Here is a 21,181-nt window from a genome sequence, read left to right as displayed (position 1 = left end):
CTGCTGGCGAATGTGTAAAAAAAAAAAAAAAAAATATTGTTTAAAAAAAAAAAAAAAAATATTAAAAATATATTCATGTGCTGCAAGTATATGAATAAAAATAGCATGCCCTTTCATAGAAAAAAAAATCTGATTTTTTAACACCAAAAATTTTTTTGAAAACGCTTTAATTTAAAAGATCACATTACAGTTCACCTAAAAAAGATGACGAATGCTAAACGGAGAATCATGGCGAAAATCAATGGAGAAAGCAGTTCTCCATTTGAGCATTGAATACACTGTCGGCGAATTCCACTAAAAACCCCATTGAAAATCACAGGCGAATTGTGGAGAATCATTTACGGCGAATCGGCAGACATTCGCTGTTCATTTGTGGCGAATTGCCTCCATTGAATATGGCGAATTGTTTTTTCTAACAGAAAATTCGCCGTTAACCCAGCGAATTGCCAGATTCACTGAAAAAAACGGCGAATCTGAGGCATTGAATACTGGCCTTAGTAGTACATGCAGTCTCATTGGGAGGAGTGTCCTCCTTCAGGGAAAGCCAGATCCGGCTGCAATAAGCACCAAGATGATTTCCTGTAGGAAGCCACTCCCTGCCTGATTCCTTATTGCAATGCTTTTGGCTGCAGGCTTTCAGTGAGCTAACGGCAGACATTCCCTTACTGTAGGTAATATCTGCTAGACTGTGCTGTTACCGAGTTTCTGTATTTATTACTCACAGGGGAGCCAGCTCTGCTCAGTACAGATGTCTCGTTCAATAAATACCTCCAAACTGATGCGTGCTCAGAGTCAGAGGATGTCCAACAGGAGCTCTGGGTATAGCAACCAGCCATCATATGAATATGTGTCTGACTACACTGACACTCCCAACAAACCTCTAAGAGGTTTAACAAAACGATCTTCTAAGAACAAGCGAGAATCAATGAGGGAACGTAAGGGCAGCACTCAAGAAAATGGTAACATTATATCTGTTTTACAGCTAAAGCCCATATGCAATAAGCAGGTGATGGATGAGAGGACAGTGATTCCAGAGCAGAGAACAAATCAGAATTGGGTTCTCAACACTTAAATGAAACCAAATGAATGAATGAATGAATGAATTTCTAGGGACTAATATAATATGGTGTGAGAATCAGAAAGTTGAGAGATTTTGGGAGAGTTTTCCCATTTTTTTTAAAGAGGCAATCATTTACACTGCAAACCAGGCTGATTTTGCAATTGATGGTCACTTTAACAAAACGGTAAACTCTCCCAAGTGAATAATTAAGTTTACATGTGTGCTCTGTTCCATCTGATAACTGTTCTGGTAACCAGACACTATGGGTTAAATTTAACAAAAGTCGATTTGGTATGCCTGGAAATTTTCTGGGCTACACTGCATGATCGGGCTCTCCCAGAAAATTTCTGGGCATGCCACTGATGAGCAGGTGTGCGCCAGTGGTGCTTCCAATGGTAGACCACTGGCACACCAGCACCCCCCACCCGCACCAACACCTTTGTTGCTCAGCGCCCCTACCTTCCGCTGCCCCCCCCTTGCTGGTCCCCACTGCTGATCCACCCCGTCACCGTTCAGGGCTGCTCAGGCATCCATGTGTTTGGGCGCCCGAACACCCGAGCGCACCCAAGGGCTCCCGCGTGGTGCTAAACTCCACCCTCCATAAGTGGCCACAAGCAGCCAAAGCCAGAAGCAGCAGCCCCAGGGGAGTAAGGGCTGCTGCAGAAGATAGCGGCTGCAGCTGCAATAGTGAGTATTTATGGGGCAGGACAAACCTGCCCTGGTAGGTTTGTTCTGCCCCAGGAAAGCCCACCACTCAAAGGGTTCATTCAAAATCAACTGTTCATAGACAAAAATGATAAATTGGTGGAAACCAAAAATTGGCCAAAATCAACTGACAAGCAGCACATTACTTTCTCATTCATCCTTTATTGATACTAAAAGCTTATGCAGTTTGAAAGATCTACCATAAGAGGGGGGAATAGTGTCCCTAGGGGCACTTAAGAGCGCTGGATCACTATAATTGGTGATGTGGATCACAATTAAAACACTTATATCAATTTAATAACCATCAACAGATGAGACTGCTGCCGCTTTAAAAAGAGGATGTGTGACCTCTTCAAATATCAAGGAGAAAGGGGAGGAAAGTGATTTTATCCCAAATAAATGAGATGCTGTCACTTTAAGAAGCGCAGTCTGACCTGAATAAGCATTGACACAATTTTATAGTATAAAATACTTTGATAAATTTATTAATTATACAAAGATGTGCATAATGCTATATGTGTGAAGTGCACTTCACCATATAAAATACAAGATATAAAAATACATACACAAAGTAATGACAAACAACATGTAACATAGATGGCTGGCTGTAACATTTTGAGGCAGATTTTTAAGCAGGCTTGGTAATCATGAGGCTTATTATGATCTCAAAATGGCATTTTGTAATCCTTTGTATAGTTACCAGTCCTTTGACAGGGGTTATAAGTGGATGCAGGTGGATGCGCCTCCTTATATATGTGAACCTCTGTGGGTGGCACTTTTTCCTCCTCCTTTACCAGTGTAATACCTGGATATATTAATGTCCACTGTAGTAGGAACCCAGCTGGTGCTTTGTCTAAAGGATCTGGCGTCTGGATCAGCTCAAAAACGCGTTTCTCCGCCTCGTGTGCTTATCGGCGGCTTCCTCAGTTTTGTTCTCAGGTCAGACTGCGCTTCTTAAAGTGACAGCATCTCATTTATTTGGGATAAAATCACTTTCCTCCCCTTTCATCTACCATAAGAGGTTTACCTTGCAATAGGTGGGGGTGTGGTGAGGGCCATTATTAACCCCTTCAGTGGTGGGTTTTTCTGGGGCAGGAGTACCTAACTAGGACAGGTTTTTCATGTCCCAGAAAAGACATCCACTGATGGTTTAGATGAGTCCCAGCGCTCCCCTCCCCTCCCCTCCTGTGACCCCCCCAGCCCCTCCGCTCCAAAGGTCTTCAGCTGAGCTCCCCTGCCACTGCGGCCGCTGCCAATCATAGCAGCACACTAGCCGGCAGCAGGCTCGGGAGTACTCGGATGCCTGAACACCCGAGAGATCCCGAGTCCCCCGAGCTGTGCCGAACATCCCCGAGCCTGCCGCCAGATCTCCCAAAGTAATGGCGGAGGCAGGGGAGCTCCGGCTAAGGGGAGGGGGGGGGGCACAACAGTGGAGGTGGGGAGGGAACGGCCTAGTGGGGGTCGCTGCTGAGGTGATGCGCTAGTGGTGCACACCTGCAGGCACCACTAGTGTACACCTGTAGATTTGTGGCATGCCCGGAAATTTTCCGGGACTGCCCGCTGCGGCACCGCAGCTTGGCATGGAAAATTTCCGGGACTGCAACTGAAGGGGTTAAGCACACACACACACACACATATATTTGAGCAATTTTGTTAACTAATGTCCTAGGCCTATCATTTATTTTTTACAGGAGAGCAGAATAATGGTGCATGCCGTGTCTTGTACCCATATGAGCCACAGAGAAAAGATGAGCTGGGCTTGAAAATAGGTTTGTATGTGCATGTGTTATTTAGATATTAAAGAACAAGATAATATGAATAGCATGTAAAGTGCAGGGTAGGCTGCTGGTTCTATTATTGTATATGCGGAACAACTGCAGTGACCACTGGGTCATTTTAAAATCCTGGGATATTAATGGAAACTGGTGTAAAGCAGTTGCAACTAGGGATGCCTGGGCATTTTTTAAATTTTTTTTGTTAATTTCAATAAACTTTATTGTTTCTCTTCCCGGTTGACAGACTTTTATCAGCGGGGAAAGAACGGAGTCTGGTCTCCGCCGTCCGATGAATGTATCTGCGCATGCGCCGGGTACACATCGCAAGACAAGGTACCCGGCGCATGTGCGTACTTGGCAGCAGGGGGGGAGCACACATCTGTTATGGGAGGAAGCATATCCCCGTCGGGTGGGGATAACGCACTCCCATAACGAACACTTCAGCATTAATACATTCGGGAGAACCGCGGGGCCGCTTCACCATGAAAAAGTGGTGAAGCGAAAATAGATTCATAAAGAACGTTAGGGACATGTTAATAAATCTACCCCTGTATTCCTTATTGTACAGAATATTTTTTCTGCTCATAAAAAGATGCGTCCACAAACATCTAGCCTCCTTGTTAAACAGCACTTTTAGTCACACATGCCATGGTGTTAATCGGTAGCGCCGGGCATTTTTTGTGTGACTTTTTTTAGGTAAAATGTGTCGTATTTGCAAAGTGATGTAAATAGGATGCTCAAGCAGCTTATGCTGACAAAAATGACAAGTGGTATGTCAATATTCTGACTGTGACTGCAGCTCTACTGCATTAAATTGCACAAGGGAGACAAGTCATCATTCCATTACTAAAATAACCATTGGGATTGTTGGAAAAAAAAAATACTTCAGGGCCCTTTCAAAGTCAGAGGCTCTGAATCTTAAGCTTTATTAGTTTCATTACATTTCCTCCACTTTATGACATAATTATAAACACAATTTACTGAATTTAATATGTTTTCCTGAATTTCACAATAAGTAACTTTTAGCCGAGGGGTGCTGTGAAAAAAAATCTGATACTCTAGTGTGATTCGAAAAGTTTGGGAACAACTGCTGTAAGGTATCAATAGCTTCCAGCTTACTGGAATGGAATTTTAAGGTGGGTACACACTGAAGCGATGTGTACCCAGCCGATATGTCAGTCCGATGGGCTGACATATCAGGACCTGGGTATACCTGGGCGATGTTAATGAAGGATGGAGGGATCACTGTTCCATCCTTCATTAGCATGTATCAGCATACCTAGCGTAGTCATATTGGACCAATGACGCGTGCACATCCTGCATACACACTGTGCAATTTGCTGGTCTGATCCACCCGATCGGACAGCATATCGCCAGTGAGTACCCACAGTGCTGGAACAAGGCTGGTGGGGGCCCAGGGAGATTGACTTTGTGGGGGGCCACAAGTTAAAATTGCTGCCAAACACCAACCCCCCAGTGTCAGTCCCATCCCTATTCCCTTCAGTATGAAGCCTGTCTGCTCCTGCTGCTGTCGTTTCCCACCACAGCCAGAGGTAGCATGTCCCCTCCATGCTGCACTGTTTTCCCCAGCCAGCAGATACTCAGTTAGGGCCAGATGTACTTAGCTTAAAAAGTGATAAAATGGAGAGTGATAAACCACCAGCCAATCAGCTCCGAACTGCCATGTCACAGCTGTGTTTGAAAAATGACAGGTAGGAGCTGATTGGTTAGTAAATTATCACTCTCCATTTTATCACTTTTCAAGTCTAACATCTCGCCCTTTGTCAGTCACAGCGCAGCCTGTTGAGCAGAGCTCATAGTTCTAAACACAGAAGAGGAGCACCAATCAATATCAGCGCAGAGCTCCTCCACGTGTCCTAGACTCGGCACTCTGCTGAGCAGACTGCGCTGTGACTGACAAATGATCTGCCGGCTGGGGAGCACAGGGACGCACTGTCACAGTGTCACTAGCTGTGACGGGGAGAGTCAGGGAGTATTTGGGGGTCCCTAATGTGAGGGGGTCTTGGAAAAGCCGCTCCTATCGCCCCACCTTATCCAGCCTTGGATATTTTATTGGAGTCATCTGCCGATAACAGCTTCTAACTAGATTTGATTTTGGATGGGTGGATGAAAGTTGGTCTAGTGTATGGCCAGCATTACTCTGATGTTTCCTTGTGTAAGATAAAACAGGTGAGCAACAATGACTCAGTTATCTTCAAATATTAATCTAGGGCATTGTCATCATGTACACAGACAGAAGGGCTATGGCAGCCTAAAGAGCTATTAATTAGAGGAGCTTTCTGAGCCAATCGGATTTTAGCTGTTATTGTTTTTCTACAGTTTAGAATATGATAGAAAAGCTCTGACTGGTCTGCAAATATTTACAGTTCACAGAAGTATGGCTTTTATTTATGCCCATACCATTTCAATGATTTTCATAGTAGTCGCTTGAAGATTAACATAGTATAATAAAATATTTGTTTCCACAGGTGATCACCTTGTCATTCATCGTAAAGATGAAGATGGGTGGTGGTATGGGACCCTTAATGGAAATAAAGGATATTTCCCCTCTACATATGTTGAAGAAAACACTGAAGATGCATAGAAGAAAACAGAGTATAGAACTGCATTTGTCTCACTAAAAAATATTTGGTATTGTTTCGTTTAAATTGTTTTAAGTGTAGAGGTTGCTGTTATATGAATGAAGCTGGGCTGAAATGTGTATTATGGGCCTGATTCATAGTCGACTGTAAATGCAATTGTAAGTGCAATATCCACAAGTGAAGCTGCCACCCAGAAATGACCACCAGAGCTATTGCAGCTCATTCGCAGTTGTGTATGCATCCGCAGCCAATAGGCAAGAGCAAGAAACACTGGGCTTAAGGGTAGAACTATCGATACACAGACTGGACACAGCAATAGCTCCAGGGTTGTACTGACCCACAGGGGTACAGAGGAAACCCCCAGTGGGCCCACTGACTGGGGTCCCCACCTCCTCCACTTAGGATCAGATTTCAGACTGTGCAATTGAATTACACATTATACACATGTACATTATGCTGAACAGGATTATGGTGTATTTTCTACAGGGCATTTCTGTAAATAATTGGGTACATTATGATGAATACAGTAGTAGTATTAAATATATATATTCATGGGCCCCTAACAATGCATTCCCCCAGTGGGCCCTTCTTTCTCCAGTCCGACTCTGAGTAGCACCGCCATGTTCCTGTACCTATGAGTTCTGAGCTGACATCAGATACATGTAATGCCACCTGAGTTCGGCGGCAGTGCGGGATGCTGACCAAACACGGAGGGTTTATTAAAGGGGCAATTGCTTACCAAGGTATGGTTTTGCCTTGTAAGTGATTACCCCTTTAAAAAAAAGTCGGAGTTCATCCAGCATCTGGCACTGCAGCCAAAATCGGGCATCATTACATTCCGCCCATGGTCTGAAAATGGCCATGATACAACTGCATCTTTGTAACCACTCCCCGCTGCCTCCCGAAACGGTTGCTTTATGTCAATCACTTTGCAATGAAATCCTCTTTGCGAGTGGGATTGCAGCTGCATTATGACACAAGTGCAGTGTGATCGTGGGACATTGGCTTTGCGTCCATCACTGCATTAGGTCTCATAGATGTGTCCTTTTGTAGATATGTTGTGCAAGCAAATGGCGAGATAGCGGGTTGTGTGCATACAAACGCTCCTACTATACATTCACTACATAGGAGGCTGCCGAGGGCTATATGTCACAAGGATGGTTTTGGATACAGCTATATGTTTAATTAATTTTATACAAAACCCAGATCACTTCAGGATATATGAAATTCTGTAAAGAAAGGAATAGTTTGCCTACTATATGTTGTAAAGTGTTATTATACTGTATGTGGAATTATTCTGCTCTGTAACGGTAAATAAATTGAACTTTAAAATTAATTTCAGTTTAACAGCTAATCGTGTTTTCAATTATTATTGACTCAGTGCTAATTCTTTTTTGCACATCTTTCGACTATAAGGTTATAAGTTTCCCATGAGGGCCCTAACTGTGTGGAATTATACTGGTATATAGGTACTGTAGGTTATACTGTTAGATTCATTGGCTCCTGACAAAATAATAATAATAATAATAATAATAATAATAATAATAAAAACATAACCCTACTCGGTATGTGTGTGCTAGTACAAATGTTTAGTGCAGACAACAGTAAATGGACCAAATGGTTGTTATCTGCCACCAAATTCTATGTTTCTATATAATATTTTGCTATATTAAATAGAGTGCCACCTACAGGCCCCAAAAAATATTACTGCCAATAGATTTTACAATAAGGACTGCATTAATAATCAAGATCGTAAATGCTTTAAGCCACTGTACAATATACAAAATGTAGCAGTGAAGTGCAGAGCAATCAATGATCAATTAAATGAAATGTTTGTGAGGATCTTTCTTACATTAATACAGTAGGTTTCATTTGTAAAACATATGGGTGAAATGTGATAGGCTGAGATAATCAGAAAGTGAGAGATATGGTAAGAAATCTCCAGATTTTTTTAAAGTGGCAATCTTTTACACCGAAAAACCAGTTTGATTTTGCAGTGTAAATGATTGCCGCTTTAAAAAAAACTGAGATTTTTCCCCAAATCTCTCACTTTCTGATTCTCTCATCATATTACATTATCCCCCCTGGTTTTGTGGTTATGTGAAATATGTCTGCCACAATAAAATGTAGAAATGTAATCAAATAAACTATTCCCTACCTTTTCCTATTTTCCTATTCTTGCTGCACAAAAAAAAAAAATAATAATTTGAGAGGGAACAAGGTAGCAGGGCAGAGAGGAGTGGTCCAATGGTAATGAGAAGACAAGGAACAAGGAAACAATCCAAATAGGAGGGATCCCAAGTTAGAGACAAGAGGGAACAAGGTGCAGGGCAGAGAGGAGAAGTATAAGGGTAAAGTGAAGAAAGGGAACCAGGTGGCTGGGCAGAGAAGAGGGGTATAAGGGTAAAGTGAAAAGAGAGGACAAGGTACCAGGGGAGAGAGGAAAGAGGGAATGAGGTGGCAAAGCACAGAGGAGGGGTCCAAAGGTAGTGAAAAGAGACAGGCAGAGTATTTGGGGTCCCAGGCTAGAGAGAAGAACAAGGTAAAGAGGGAAAAGGTGGCAGGGCAGAGACTAACACTAACTGAGATGGAGATGCACAGCTACAAGACGCATCATATGAGTTCACAATACTGTCCAAGAAATTAGCATAAATACACAGCTGAACCTCTGCATGTGGGTCAGAATCCTCTGCTCTGGCAGAATTGGGTGATTTGGATAAAGAGGCAGACCAACTGATGCCCCAGTAACTGAGTCTTCTCAGTTTTTTAATTTGTATAAGGTCCCATGATCATAGCACAGTACAAAATGTGCGAGCAGCTTCAGGTGTCTGTCATGGCGGCGATGGGGCCGGATTACAACCAAGGTCACATTTACGAACATGTAACCCCTCTCACTGAGCGTATAGGTAAAAAAAATGTATGGGGTAGAAGCCTTACTGTGGGGCATCATTTGTAAGGGCATTTTGTGTGTGGGACATAAAATGGTTTCAGCTGCATAATATGTAATGGACATTACGGTTTGTATGGCATAATGTGTATAGGGCATTACAGTTTGTGTGGCATAAAGTGTAATGGGCCTTATGGTTTGAGTGGCATAATGTGTAATGAGCATTACAGTTTGTGTGGCATCAGGGCCGGTTCAAGGTTTCTTGGCACCCTAGGCAAAACTTCTGCATACTCCCCCCCCCCCCATATGTACGTATGTACATACAAACGCTGCCTCCTTCCTATATACATACATAGCCTCTCTCATACAGTTGCGCAAGTTCATCCCAGTTGCCTAGAGAAAGAACATTTTGGTCCTCTCTATAGAAAGCAAGATAGAGATAAAGAGAGATCCCCCAGCAGAGAGCACTAATCACAGCAGTGAGCCAGGTGTGACAGGGCCCCCATACAGACAGAGCACGGTTTCCATCCTCTTCCCATAGCCCAGGCCCTATGTCACCAGCTGGAGTGTGGCTCTGCACATAAGGTCATGGGTGATAGCTTCACTGTCACTGAGGCGGTGGATGGCAGCAGACTGGAGATTTGCCCCCTTTAATTCTAGGAGCCCGGCCGCAGTCGACTCCATAGTCTTTGGGAGATTCGCCACTGATTTACTTAATACATACATATACATAAATGGATGCACACACATATACAGAACATCCATACCCTGTCTCCATACATGCACTGTTTCTCTTATATACTGCATACATACATACATAGACTTCATCATACATACAGTGCATACATACATCCATACACTGCCTCGCTCTCTCATACATACATACATACATACATGCATGCATATATAAATAGGTAAATGCATCCATACTACAGACATACATACTTTATATACATCCCTCTCCTCTCTCCATCCAGGGTCCACTGTGACAACTACAAGCAGCCGCTACTCGTGGTGTTACACCACCATAAGAGCAACTTACCACTGGGAGGTGTGCGTGGGGGTTACTGCGGCTGGCTCCTGGGTCATGGAGCTGCCGGCCAAGTTGCCTGGTTGCCTCTGCTGCTGCAGACATGGAGGCAGCGCTCCCCAATACAGCTGCCAGCTCTATAGGTTTTGGTGCTGCTGCCAGGAGCATCGTGGGGCGGGCGAGCGGGAGCATGTGCTGCCAGTAAGATGGATGTGGCATTAGCCGCAGCCCACCGGGGGGCGGGGGCGAGGGCGAATGGGTGCTCTGACATTAATGTGAAGCAGCAGTAATAATCATGGGGTGGGGGTACTGGTAATATGGAGGCATCAATAGTTGCTGGGGGCGGCTGTTTCTTCTCTGCTTCTCACCACTTAAGCAGAGCTGAACTGAAAATTTTGACAGCGTGTGGTGCCGCCATACCTCCCCCACCCCAATGGCTGGCGCCCATAGGCAATCGTGTGTACGCACTATATGGTTAAGGATGCACGCTCCTGTGGGTCATTATATACCCTCTCTGTCATCTCTACGTGCAGTCACATCCTAATTATGAGCCTAATTCAGCATGGATCATTAGTTACAGAAAAAGCAGTTGCCTGCGATCAAAAAGTCACCACACAGATAGAAAGAAAATTGCAAATGCATTGCTAATAGCGATGTATTCACAGATCCATTCACAAAAACGGAACCATGGAACAGTTTATTCCATCTGCGCCAGTCTAAGGCTTCCACATATACCACTAAAGAACCAGACTGGAAGTGATCATTGCTGATGTCAGAGAACCACACGAAAAATGCCTTGGCACACCTGCGTTTTGAAAAATAGACAGAAAACACCATGTTTCTACCCCTAAACACTGCCTTACTGTCAATCAAACTGCAACTTACATGTGACGGCGTATAGATAGTTATTGGGTAACTGCTGCTGCGCATTCGCAGTATGAATGCTTCACAGTCGTTCAATGATTATACGGATTGTGAATTCTCTAATTAGCAATCAATGCGGAATCATACTTGCCTACTTTTGAAAACTAGTTTCAGGGAGCTAATAGTTGGTTTTAGTTTCAGGGAGAATTTTGCACTGAGCCCCATTGAGGAGGTGCGTCATCCTCCTCCCAAAGGGCGTGTCTAGTTTCATATATGGAGAGATTGTGAACGTGGCACCTAGATGTGTGGGTGTGCACTGCTACATCTGAGAGGAATCTTTTAAAATTACTTATTCAAATGTAGATGAGCCCCAAAGCAGTCAGTAAGAGATACTATACTTGGTAAACTGCTGGGAAATGGTGCTGATGATTCAATGTAAATGTATCTCTCTCATTCCTTTTTCCCCAAAAAATGTAACAGTGTAATGTGGGCTAGGTGAAATGAGGGAGATTGCTAGAATAATGAGGGAGAGAGGGAGATTGCTGCTGTTTCAGGGAGTCTCCTGCAGAATGCAGGAGGGTAGACAACTATGTGCTGAATTAGTAACCAGTGTAGGGTGGGCGCTGGATTCTTGTTAACCCGATAAGGTAGCTGTCCAATAGCTCATTTATATTTATGAGGAAAAAACAAACAAAACAAAAAGACAGCAATCAGTATAAGGTCTGTATATAGGTTTTAAACAGAAAAGTGAAGGGACCAGTTTGGCTACTATACATTTCGACTACTAGAGGTCTCCGGTGATCCTCTACTTCCATTGTAAGGCTGCAGGAGTCTGGCTTGGCACCTTGGGACTATTTCACCTTTGTTGTATTATGTGCTGAATTAGGAACAATCTTGTCAATAAAAGCTTGCTCCCAGATGTGGCCATTGACTTTATCCTTCAGTGTGTATGTACCGATATCATTCCTGGATGATATTATCTAATGTGTACCTAGTTTTTCTGTACATCTAAAATAAAGCTACACATCCTCAAAAATGTCAGTTAGCTTCAGTTAACCACTGGAAAGATAGGATGATCATCCTTTCACCTCACAGGCTGCGTAGGTTATTATCATTAAGCATAAGCAGACATGGTAAATGGTTTTATTCAATGTGTATCATTCTTTTGTACATTCCATTGTATTTATTATTGTGCTAAAATTGCACCTAGAAAAGTGCTTTAGTGCATAACTAGGAAGATGGCCTTATCAGCAAGGGCTGCCATGTTACAGACTGAGTGTGTATGACAGTTAGTACCCAGTTGCCAGTTGGCTGGTACATTATTTCTATCCACTTTATCACTCTCTAAAGCTTAGCGCATTGGCACCTATGTATACTGTAAATCCTTTTTCACATAGGGAAACAGGAGCCATGCTTAGCAGGGATATTGTGATGTAAATGTCTGACATCACAAAAGGCATCAGACTCTAGGCAGCCATTTTGTCTACAGTAACTGGGGACAGTAGTGCACAGTCTCTTCAGAAATATTAGACGTGCTTATTTCAGAGAAATTACTAAATTATTTTATTCTGTTGGAACATCTATAATCAGCTTCCTCACTGGTCTGCCCCTACTTACTGCAAAATCCCCATTGGAGGACTTGGCCCTCACAGCCTGTACATCATCTGCCATCACTGCAGTGACCACTAAGGTTTGTAGTAGATGGGGAATGAAGTTTAAGGCTTGTACCACCCATAGCGGCCAAGCGGGACCCACTTGGTCGCAAGGAGTCTGTGGGGGGGTCAAACATATTTGTATAACAATATGAAGCTTGTCTACTATTGGTCAATATTAGTATAGCATACAATTTGGGCTCACAAAACATGAAGTCTTCATATTGTACATTAGCCAGATGCATTTGCCCCTCCACATAAACAATATTTATCCATCATGTGCCTTTATGCGTGCTGGGGGAGACATATACAGGTGGTAAGAACCTAAAGTACTCAGCTGATAGTTTATATAAGCTGAACAATGCCACCCATGTTGGTATGCAGGGAACAATTTCTAATTGTCATTTCAAAATCTCACACAGCTTGTTCCACCTTCCAGACTTTTTTAACCTTGAAGAATACAATTGTGCTCCAATGTAATTATATACTATTATACTATTATTTCTTTATTTATTAGCAATTGAACATTCTCATCAGCCCCTGCCCCCAGTGGAGCTTACAATCTATATTCCCTACCACATATACATGCACACACAGACATTTTAGGGTTAAATTGTTGGGAGCCAATTAGCCTACCAGTATTTTTTTGGATTGTTGGAGTACCCAGAGGAAACCCACGCAAGTACGGGGAGAATATATATACTGTATATATATATAAACCTTCTCCTTTTGAAGATAAGACAGTCTGGTGAGTGCTTGATGGTTGTTATATTTAAAAGTGGTTCAATTAGGACTCCTTTTTGAGATTGACACCCCAACCGATGCCATGGATAAAATTATGTGCTGTGCTACTCTGCTCTGGACTATATACAGGGCTATTTTTCAGCAGGCTCTAGCAGGAACTGAGGCCCTTATTCTAGTTCACTCTTGCTGACAAAATATTTCTTAGATGGACAAAACCATGTGCACTGCAGGTGAGGCAGGTGTTACTTGTGCAGAGATAATTAGATTAGGGTGGGGTTTTACACCTGCCTCACCTGCAGTGCACATGGTTTTGTCCATCTAAGAAATATTTTGGCAGAAAGAGTGAACTAGAATAAGGGCCACAGTTCCTGCTGGAGCCTGCTGAAAAATAGCCCTGTATATAGTCCAGAGCAGAGTAGCACAGCACATAATTTTATCCATGGCATTGGTTGGGGTGTCAATCTCAAAAAGGAGTCCTAATTGAACCACTTTTAAATATAACAACCATCAAGCACTCACCAGACTGTCTTATGTTCAATACACATCTTGTGTATTGAACTAAGCTTTCGGGGTGTGACCCCCGTTCCCAGGACAACAAACTACACATAAAGCTTTCCTCTTATCTAAGATATTCTATTCACTAGAAAAGGTAGCTAGCATAATGTATACAGAATACAGATGTATTATTATAGCAAAGGTTATGTACGATGGTCCCAAAAATCTGGACAGATGAGGAATATTACACAGTTTATCAGAGATTCATCATATTGTATAAAATAATTATTCTTAGATTTATAGCAGTGTTGTATATTAATAATATTCATCCTATGTTTATGTTCAGGATGGGGGGGGGGGAAGATTTCTGATCCTAGTAGCCAGCAGCTGCAGCAACAGGGACACAAACTATGTACTGGCCTCCAACCTTCAGAGAATCAAGGTGAGGGGACCGGTGCTGGCTGTGATTTTATTTATTAGAATCCTGGGTACTTGTGTATTTTGGCGGCGCCCATTGCATCGTATACCATAACGCATGTGATGGTATGCGATGCGACGCGATGTCGTTGGTTATTGTACGATGGCATACAATTTGCAAATTGTATGCCATTGTACATGGCATACAATGCCATACGATGCGATGCGATTAAACATTGTATAAGCACCCTAATGGGTGCTTATACAATGTTAAGCACCCTAATGGGTGCTTACAATGTTAAATGCACCCCCACCCCACCCCCCCACTATAAACGTGAACCCGAAGCGTGGCGAGCGCAGCGAGCCCGCGAGGGGCGGCGGTACGCGTCCTACGACCTTTTCATAGCCCCACTATCCACGTCGGCGTTGAGTTGAGAATAGATTAGTATGGCGAGCGCAGCGAGCCACCGCGCCCGAAGCGTGGCGAGCACAGCGAGCCCCGCGAGGGGACGCGAATACCTGTGAAGCCCGCGAAGGGACACGTTTACCTGTGAAGGTATCCGCGTCTGCTTGCCACGCTTCGGGCTCGGTGGCTCGCTGCGCTCGCCACACTAATCTATTCTCAACTCCACGCCGACGTGGATAGTGGGGGTATGAAAAGGTCATAGGACGCGTACCGCCGCCCCTCGCGGGCTCGCTGCGCTCGCCACGCTTCGGGTTCACGTTTATAGTGGGGGGGGGGGTGGCGTGGGGGTGCATTTAACATTGTAAGCACCCATTAGGGTGCTTATACGATTTTTAATCGTATAGGGGGTCAAAATCGCGTCGCATCGCATGCCATCGGGTACATGGCATGCGATGCGATATGATACGTTCATCGTACGATGTACATCGGGGGCGCCGCTATAATACACAAGTACCGAATCCTGTCACTGTGTCATGTGTGTAAGGTATCCTCATCCTGCACCTTATGTCATTTTGGGGATGTGCGACGTGTAGTGTGACGTAGGGCACTGGACATGTGGTTTGATATAGGGGACGTGCTGTTTGATGTAGGTGATGTCGACGTGCTGTGTGATGTAGGTGATGGGGACATATAGTGTGATGTAGGTGATGGGGACGTGCAGTGTCATGTAGGTGATGGGGACGTGCAGTGTGATGTAGGTGATGGGGACGTACAGTGTGATGTAGGTGATGGGGACGTGCAGTATGATGTAGGTGATGGGGATGTACAGTGTGATGTAGGTGACGGGGACGTGCTGTGTGATGTAGGTGATGGGGATGTACAGTGTAATGTAGGTGACGGGGATGTACAGTGTAATGTAGGTGACGGGGATGTACAGTGTAATGTAGGAGATGGGGACGTACAGTGTGATGTAGGTGATGGGGATGTACAGTGTGATGTAGGTGACGGGGATGTACAGTGTGATGTAGTTAACAGGGACATACAGTGTGATGTAGGTGACGGGGACGTGTTGTGTGATGTAGGTGATGGGGACGTGCAGTATGATGTAGGTGATGGGGATGTACAGTGTGATGTAGGTGACGGGGATGTACAGTGTAATGTAGGTGATGGGGACGTGCAGTGTGATGTAGGTGATGGGGACGTGCAGTGTGATGTAGGTGATGGGGATGTGCTGTGTGATGTAGGTGATGGGGACGTGCAGTATGATGTAGGTGATGGGGACGTGCAGTGTGATGTAGGTGATGGGGACGTGCAGTATGATGTAGGTGATGGGGACGTACAGTGTGATGTAGGTGATGGGGATGTACAGTGTGATGTAGGTGACGGGGATGTACAGTGTGATGTAGTTAACAGGGACATACAGTGTGATGTAGGTGACGGGGACGTGTTGTGTGATGTAGGTGATGGGGACGTGCAGTATGATGTAGGTGATGGGGACGTGCAGTGTGATGTAGGTGATGGGGACGTGCAGTATGATGTAGGTGATGGGGACGTACAGTGTGATGTAGGTGATGGGGATGTACAGTGTGATGTAGGTGACGGGGATGTACAGTGTGATGTAGTTAACAGGGACATACAGTGTGATGTAGGTGACGGGAACATGTTTTGTGATGTAGGTGATGGGGACGTGCAGTATGATGTAGGTGATGGGGACGTGCAGTGTGATGTAGGTGATGGGGACGTGCAGTATGATGTAGGTGATGGCTATGTACAGTGTGATGTAGGTGACGGGGACGTGCTGTGTGATGTAGGTGATGGGGACGTACAGTGTGATGTAGGTGATGGGGATGTACAGTGTGATGTAGGTGACGGGGATGTACAGTGTGATGTAGTTAACAGGGACATACAGTGTGATGTAGGTGACGGGAACGTGTTGTGTGATGTAGGTGATGGGGACGTGCAGTATGATGTAGGTGATGGGGACGTGCAGTGTGATGTAGGTGATGGGGACGTGCAGTATGATGTAGGTGATGGGGACGTACAGTGTGATGTAGGTGATGGGGATGTACAGTGTGATGTAGGTGACGGGGATGTACAGTGTGATGTAGTTAACAGGGACATACAGTGTGATGTAGGTGACGGGGACGTGTTGTGTGATGTAGGTGATGGGGACGTGCAGTATGATGTAGGTGATGGGGACGTGCAGTGTGATGTAGGTGATGGGGACGTGCAGTATGATGTAGGTGATGTGGACGTACAGTGTGATGTAGGTGATGAGGATGTACAGTGTGATGTAAGTGACGGGGATGTACAGTGTGATGTAGTTAACAGGGACATACAGTGTGATGTAGGTGACGGGAACGTGCAGTGTGATGTAGGTGATGGGGACGTGCAGTATGATGTAGGTGATGGGGACGTACAGTGTGATGTAGGTGATGGGGATGTACAGTGTGATGTAGGTGACGGGGATGTACAGTGTGATGTAGTTAACAGGGACATACAGTGTGATATAGGTGACGGGAACGTGTTGTGTGATGTAGGTGATGGGGACGTGCAGTATGATGTAGGTGATGGGGACGTGCAGTGTGATGTAGGTGTCGGGGACGTGCAGTATGATGTAGGTGATGGCTATGTACAGTGTGATGTAGGTGACGGGGACGTGCTGTGTGATGTAGGTGATGGGGACGTACAGTGTGACGTAGGTGAAGGATGTACAGTGTGATGTAGGTGATGGGGACGTGCAGTGTGATGTAGGTGATGGGGACGTGCAGTGTGATGTAGGTGATGGGATACGGTTCGTTTTATCGAATGACATTAGGCCGAATGTCATTTGGTCGACCCCACTAGGTCGAATGTGTAAAAAGGTCGACATGGGTTTATGTCGAACTTCCGACTATGTCGACTGCCATTAGGTCGACTGGGGTTAGGTCGAATTGCTCTTTTTGGGGTTTTTTTGGCCGAAATGTCAACACTGTCGACATGGACACTGTTGACATAGTGAATCGGACCCTCGCATCGCTCGCTTCGCTCGTGATGCTTCGGGCACGGTGGCTCGCTTCGCTCGCCACAGCTTTAATAACCTCCTCCACGCCCTAGTGGATGGTAGGGCATGAACCACCGCCTGTCGGCACATGTCGGCACCAAAAAAACCCCAAAAAGAGCAATTCGACCTAACCCCAGTCGACCTAATGGCAGTCGACATAGTCGGAAGTTCGACATAAACCCATGTCGACCTTTTTACACATTCGACCTAGTGGGGTCGACCAAATGACATTCGACCTAATGTCATTCGATAAAACGACCGTATCCCAGGTGATGGGGACGTGCAGTATGATGTAGGTGATAACTATGTACAGTGTGATGTAGGTGACGGGGACGTGCTGTGTGATGTAGGTGATGGGGCCGTACAGTGTGATGTAGGTGATGGGGACGTGCAGTATGATGTAGGTGATGGCTATGTACAGTGTGATGTAGGTGACGGGGACGTGCTGTGTGATGTAGGTGATGGGGACGTACAGTGTGATGTAGGTGATGGGGATGTACAGTGTGATGTAGGTGATGGGGACGTGCAGTGTGATGTAGGTGATGGGGACGTGCAGTGTGATGTAGGTGATGGCTATGTACAGTGTGATGTAGGTGACGGGGACGTGCTGTGTGATGCAGGTGATGGGGACGTGCAGTGTGATATAGGTGACGGGGATGTATAGTGTGATGTAGGTGATGGGGACGTGCAGTGTGATGTAGGAGATGGGGATGTACAGTGTGATGTAGGAGATGGGGACGTGCAGTGTGATGTAGGAGATGAGGATGTACAGTGTGATGTAGGAGATGGGGACGTACAGTGTGATGTAGTTGACAGGGACATACAGTGTGATGTAAAGTAAGTGACAGGGACATACAGTGTGATGTACAGTAAGTGACAGGGACATGCTGTGTCATGTAGGAGGATGGAGATGTGTGTTGTGATGTAGGAAATAGGGACATGCTATGTGATTATTTAAGAAAAAAACCCAACACAGAACAAACAATACTATATGGTTTCATCACACTGCAAAACAAACATTCATGTACAGTACTGTATGTCACCATAGTATCTTTTGTTGAGACCTTTGTGTTTATTTTTTCCCCTATCAGTGTCAATATGTGTGGTACCATTAGGCACAGTGATTGCTCCTATGTGTAGTATACACTCCCCCCCCCCCCCTTCACATTTTCATCTTTTCAGAGCAGTGGTACGCTCTAGTGCAGGGGTTCCCAATCTTTTTTTAATCACGGCACCCTAGAGTATCAGAATTTTTCCAAGGCACCCCATGGCCCCCAAAAATATATATCAAATTAAGTAGATTGTGTTTATATGTGCTTCTTAGGTTCAGTTATGTGGTAAAGGGCAAGATTTGGTTCTGATTGTACACATTGTATGATTGGCAGCCACCAGCACTGGTTTTGTCCAGAAATAATTGATCATAAATAATTTGAATTGGTCCTGGACGACCATCCCGAGCAGGGGCGTAACTATAGCACCGCAGCCCCCGCAACCGCGGGGGGGCGCTATGCATGTGCGGGCACCGGGGGCTGCAGTGCTATAGTTACGTTAGCTGCAATGTGAAGGGAGCAGGGGGCAGGGGGGCATTGAGGCGGCTGGGGGGACGGACGCTGCGGGGGACGGAAGCTGCTGGGGACACAGAGGCGGCAATTACTTACAGCTGAGCCGGGCAGGGGGAGCCGGGAGCTGTCTGTACTGAAGAAAAAAAAGCCCATACAATGAATGGGCAGCCTGTGATTGGCTGCTGAGCGCTCTCTCAGCCAATTGCTGACTGGCTGAGAGAGCGCTCAGCCAATCACAGGCTGCCGATTCATTGTATGGGCTTTTTTTTTTTCTTCCGTACTGACAGTGACAGCTCCCGGCTCCCCCTGCCCGGCTCAGCTGTAAGTAATTGCTGCCTCTGTCCCCCGCAGCTTCCTTCCCCCGCAGCGTCCGTCCCCCCAGCCGCCTCGCAGCGTCCCCCCCACCTGCATTGACGGCTACCTGGGGGAGCGGCAGGCGGCGCAGATGGAGACCGGGGGCGCGGCGGGAGAATATAAAGAAATCTTATTCAAAAGACCGGGCGGCCGCTGATTGGCTGAGAGTTCAGCCAATCAGCAGCCGCCCGGTCTTTTGAATAGGATTTCTTCCTATTCTCCCGCCGCGCCCCCGGTCTCCATCTGCGCCGCCTGCGGTCCTCGCCTGCCGCTCCCCCAGGTACCCACAGATATATTGGATCTGAACATCTAGACTGCGGGGGTTGGTGCGGCGGGCGGAGGGGCGGGTGAGTGGCTGGGCGCCCTCCCTTTAACGGCGGGGGGGCGCCCAAAACGTAGTTACGCCACTGATCCCGAGGCACCCCTGCAAGTGTCCCGAGGCACCCCAGGGAGCCTAGGCGCACAGTTTGGGAACCACTGCTCTAGAGTGAACACTAAGGGACTATGGGGCAGATTTATTAAGCTTGGAGAAGAGATAAACTGGAGATAAAGCGGAGAAAAGGTAAAAGGAGATAAAGCACCAGCCAAACAGCTGTGTTTGAAAAAGACAGTTGGGAGTTGATTGGCTGCTGCTTTATCTCCTTTTACCTTTTCTCCGCTTTATCTCCAGTTTATCTCTTCTCCAAGCTTAATAAATCTGCCCCTAAATCTGCAAACGAATTGTGAATGGATTGCTATTCTCGGCAATTCACTAACCATCAAAAGATTTTTCCAGTCCGTCCACAACTCTGCAACAGAGAAATGCTGATCGAGCAGTCAACAGCGATCAACTCTAAATAACCCCCTAAATCCCTTTTTCATTTTTCATGCCCCCACTTCGACCACTTGTAAGGGACATAACTATAACAAGGAAAAATGGCTAAGGGTGGGGGATGCTAAAACATACCCTTGATCCAGACACCATGTCAACTAGCTACAACTCTGTACAAATGGCAGCATGTATGGGCTGGGGTACACAGTCCAAACACATAGATGATTGAAAATCTTCGATGGTTTATGGCCGATGTTGAACACTTTTGCTATCAATGGGGGAGAACCAGATCGTCATCAATGTCACAGCAGAACCGATGTTTTTTTTTTCTCCCAAGGTGCCTCCCTGCAACCCTGTAGGTCTGCACACAATCTGATTGGCCCACGGGCAAGTCAGTCAACGAAAATGGATGACCATCGATAGCTAAAACTATTGATGGTTATCCATCACATAGTTTGTTACTATTGATGGCTGGTTGCAGTATCGCCATCGATGGTGACTGCATCGATGGCCATCCCTATGCAGGACATACAGATATGGGGGAGATGTAAGATGTAGGTGCGATTCTGGCGAGTCCATACATTTTTTTAAAGCAGCAATAATTTAAAAGGCAAAAACAAAATTAATTTCCCACTTTTCCCATTTTTCACGCAGCGCTGTCCTCAATAATATCAAGACAAAGAAAAAGCTGTTTTCTACGGTGCAATCAACATTAATGTGCTGTATAACTTGAACACAATACAAATGATAAAGGATAACATTCACAATGCAAA

General features: G+C 45.4%; 1 protein-coding gene and 1 long non-coding RNA gene across 2 annotated transcripts in view; both read left to right on the top strand.

Annotated features, from left to right (window-relative positions):
* NOSTRIN (nitric oxide synthase trafficking) overlaps nucleotides 1-7,479 on the top strand; it is a 64,004-nt gene extending 56,525 nt beyond the window's left edge. The window contains exons 14-16 of the mRNA XM_083153895.1: nucleotides 725-959; nucleotides 3,457-3,534; nucleotides 6,030-7,479. Of these exons, the coding sequence (XP_083010021.1) occupies nucleotides 725-959; nucleotides 3,457-3,534; nucleotides 6,030-6,145 (429 nt within the window). The 3' untranslated portion in view covers nucleotides 6,146-7,479. The remainder of the gene's footprint in view (nucleotides 1-724; nucleotides 960-3,456; nucleotides 3,535-6,029) is intronic.
* Nucleotides 7,480-12,263: 4,784 nt separating this feature from the next.
* Nucleotides 12,264-21,178, top strand: LOC146020636 (uncharacterized). The gene is made up of 3 exons (XR_014450820.1): nucleotides 12,264-12,614; nucleotides 14,162-14,257; nucleotides 21,063-21,178. It is a non-coding gene; the product is annotated as an uncharacterized LOC146020636 (long non-coding RNA).
* Nucleotides 21,179-21,181: the final 3 nt, after the last annotated feature.

Source organism: Crinia signifera, chromosome 7 (assembly GCF_055691185.1).
Source record: "Crinia signifera chromosome 7, ASM5569118v1, whole genome shotgun sequence".
NCBI lineage: Eukaryota > Metazoa > Chordata > Amphibia > Anura > Myobatrachidae > Crinia > Crinia signifera.
Note: the sequence above shows the minus strand (reverse complement) of the source record. Positions and strands in the feature narration are given on the sequence as shown.